The 3,585-nt window shown below is 47.6% G+C and overlaps 1 protein-coding gene across 2 annotated transcripts in view; it reads left to right on the top strand.

The window, feature by feature from the left end:
• Positions 1 to 3,299, top strand: part of rbbp5 (retinoblastoma binding protein 5) — a 13,241-nt gene extending 9,942 nt beyond the window's left edge. Inside the window, exons 13-14 of one of the 2 annotated variants that reach the window (XM_053653356.1) lie at positions 1,892 to 1,969; positions 2,807 to 3,299. In XM_053653356.1, the coding sequence (XP_053509331.1) occupies positions 1,892 to 1,969; positions 2,807 to 2,859 (131 nt within the window). In that variant the 3' untranslated portion in view covers positions 2,860 to 3,299. Of the gene's footprint in view, positions 1 to 1,891; positions 2,057 to 2,806 lie in introns of both variants that reach the window. The other variant, XM_053653355.1, reaches the window with a different exon arrangement.
• The last annotated feature ends 286 nt before the right edge of the window (positions 3,300 to 3,585 follow it).

Raw genomic sequence — 3,585 nt, 5'->3', positions numbered from 1 at the left:
CTCCCTCCCCTGTCTTTCTCTCCCTGTCTCTCAGGTTTGTTAATTGTTCTGTATTTAGTAATGTGATGGTGGTCAGTAATTGACGTTAGATTAAAGTTGATTAAATTCTTCTCTCATTTCAATTCAAACGTCTTGATTGTTTACATACAGTTCTGCCAAATCTCAATATAGAGAAGAAAGGAGTTAAAAAAACAATAATAATAATAGAATTAAAAAATAGTAATAATAACAAAAATAAGTAAATAAATAAAATATCAATAAAAAAAGAGAACTAAAGTGATGAAATGTAAGGTGTCAGTGTAGGAGTAAAGTATAAAGATTACAGTAATTATGTACACTAATTGAAATGGAAAAAACAGAGAGGGGAATGAGAGAGAGAGTAAACAGTGAGGTGAGATCAGAGCAGCAGGGGTTTCTGAGCATGTGCAGCTCGGAGATTAATTTGGCTGCAGCAGGTGTGTGACTCCACCCCTAGTAGCACCTGCATTTGGACTCCGCCCCCGTAGCACCTGCATTTGGACTCCACCCCCGTAGCACCTGCATTCAGATTGTTTCTGATGGGTTGGAAAACTAGTAAGAGCTTAGAGAACTTTTCCAGGTATTTTTCTCTTGTGTTCCGGAAGGTTAGGGTGAAGGAGCAAGTGTGTCTCTGTCTCACCCTCACCCTCATCTTCATCCTCACCTTCACCTTCACCTTCACCCTCAATCTCACCTTCATCCTCACCTTCATCCTCATTTTCACCCTCACTTTCACCTTCACCCTCACTTTCACCTTCATCCTCACCTTCACCCTCACCCTCATCCTCACCTTCACCCTCATCCTCACCTTCATCCTCACTTTCACCCTCACCTTCACCCTCACCTTCACCCTCACCTTCACCCTCACCCTCATCCTCACCTTCACCCTCATCCTCACCTTCATCCTCACTTTCACCCTCACCTTCACCCTCACCTTCACCCTCACCCTCATCCTCACCTTCATCCGCACTTTCACCCTCACTTTCACCTTAATCCTCACTTTCATCCTCACTTTCACCTTCATCCTCACCTTCACCCTCACCTTCACCCTCACCCTCATCCTCACTTTCACCCTCACTTTCACCTTAATCCTCACTTTCATCCTCACTTTCACCTTCATCCTCACCTTCACCCTCACCCTTATCCTCACCCTTATCCTCACCCTCATCCTCACTTTCACCCTCACTTTCACCTTCACCCTCACTTTCACCTTCATCCTCACCTTCACCCTCACTTTCACCTTCATCCTCACTTTCACCTTCATCCTCACCTTCATCCTCACCTTCACCCTCACCCTTATCCTCACCCTCATCCTCACTTTCACCCTCACTTTCACCTTCATCCTCACCTTCATCCTCACCTTCACCTTCATCCTCACCTTCACCCTCACCCTCATCCTCACCTTCACCCTCATCCTCACCTTCACCCTCACCCTCATCCTCACTTTCACCTTCACCCTCACCTTCACCCTCACCTTCACCCTCACCTTCATCCTCACCCTCATCCTCACCTTCACCCTCAATCTCACCTTCACCCTCACCTTCATCTCACCTTCACCCTCACCTTCATCCTCACTTTCACCTTCACCCTCACCCTCATCCTCACCAGTCTTACAGTCTTAGTCACACACCCTCCTCCTTCTTGTGGAAGCCATGTTTGTTTGTGTCTGTCTTTCTCTGTGGCGAGGTCGTGATCACCGAGCTTGGATTGTGTAAGATCTGTCTCTGTTCTGTATCTCTGACTCTCTCTCTCACCCCCTCTCCCTGTCTGCCTCTCACCCCCTCTCCCTGTCTGTCTCTCACCCCCTCTCCCTGTCTGTCTCTCACCCCCTCTCCCTGTCTGTCTCTCACCCCCACCCCCGTCTGTCTCTCAGAGGTGCACCCGTTGTTGGGGGTGAAGGGAGACGGGAAGTCGAAGAAGAAGGCGGCTGGCCGTCCGAAGGGATCGAAAGGTAAAGAGAAAGAATCGGCGTTTAGACCCAAACTGTTCGACAGAGAGAGAGACAGAGGGGCGGAGTTGGACGGGCCGGGACTAAAGGGTAAGACTACGCCCAACCTTTGATCCTTGCTACACGCTTGCTTCCAGCCAATGCCTTATCAAGCACAGATGCAAACCCCGCCTCCTGGGCTGAGCTGCCCTGCCCCTTAAACAAAAATGAAGAACAAGGGCAGTTATGGAATAAGTCTTGTCTCTAAAGCTGAGTTTCTCCGCCCTCATTCTGTGTGAAGGGGCGGGTTTTCTCTCCATGTTGGAGTTGCTTTTTCAGAAAAGTTCTAGTAACTTCCTGTGTGAGTGCACTTCCTGTGCCTATTTGCAGTTACTTCCAGCTTGCTCCCTGTCCTTCCTGCTCCGCTCCTGTACCGCTCTCCCTTCACACCTGTGTGTGTGTGTGTGTGTGTGTGTGTGTGTGTTTGATAGCTCATGATGCTAAATTATGATGTTTTTAACTTGTCAGTGCCTCTCCAATTAATGATGAAATATTGAATCTGATTAATTAGGAAATGAAGGCTAGATGAATAGAAGCTGCTTCTCAGTTCCTCATGGGAACAGACCTGTTTACTCACCGGGTCTGATTCTACACTCAGACAGACCTGTTCATGGTTATTAGACTCAATCCTGATCAATCACTGAACACTCCTGTCTCACTCACACACGCACACACACATACGCACTCACACACACACTGCTGATGTGGTGATTTGGGACACAGCCACGCACCTGCCTTATATGTGCTATGTGCTCTGTGTGTGTGTGTGTGTGTGTGTGTGTGTGTGTGTGGTTTTTACAGGAACCCTCATGGCTTCAGCGTACAAACCACATGATGTTCAGGGTCTGGACTGAGGGATGGAGGAGCTGAGGGACTGATGGTGTGAGCCTGCAGCGCCCCCTGTCTGTGTGGAAACCAAACGCTCTGTAAAAGACTGTATAAGTGCTGAGTGTGGAGGAAACTCAGGACGCTCCACTCTGTTCTAACTGTTCCAGGATCAGTGTGTGACAGACAGGACGTGTTTCATTCCCCAGAACACAGCGCTTCCTGCTGATGGACAGAATCAGAGAGAGAGAGAGAGAGAGAGAGAGAGAGAGTCTTCTGTAGATATTTTATCTCTCTGCACTAGCTGTGTAGTCATGTTCATTATTTTTGTTTTTTATAAGCCATGCCCACTTCCTCGTGTGTGTATGTGTGTGTGTGAGAGAGAGCCCCTTTCTATATGAGTTTCTTCCCCTTTTTAGTACAGGAAGAAAAAAAAAAGTTTTGGAATAAAATGATCTCGGGAACTAGACCACATCTGTAATGTTCTTATATCATGTGCGCGGGTGTGTGCATGCACGCGTGTGTGCGCGTGTGTGCGCCTCACAGAACTGAAAAGAGGGAACCTGAGACCTCTGTTTTCATGTGTGTGCTGTTGTAAAATCTTTGGTGTGAAGGTTCTGCCGTCCTCACTGCAGTCTTGTGTGAAGAAGAGGAATTATTGTAGAATTCATGTAGTCATGGTTCTGTCGTCCTCAGTGTCATGTACAAGCATCACCGTGGAGGTTCTGAAAGCCTCAGAGTCGTGTAAACGTTCT

The sequence above is a fragment of the Ictalurus furcatus genome, chromosome 21, assembly GCF_023375685.1.
Source record: "Ictalurus furcatus strain D&B chromosome 21, Billie_1.0, whole genome shotgun sequence".
In the NCBI taxonomy this organism is placed as follows: domain Eukaryota; kingdom Metazoa; phylum Chordata; class Actinopteri; order Siluriformes; family Ictaluridae; genus Ictalurus; species Ictalurus furcatus.
This window is presented reverse-complemented; position numbering and strand designations above follow the sequence as displayed.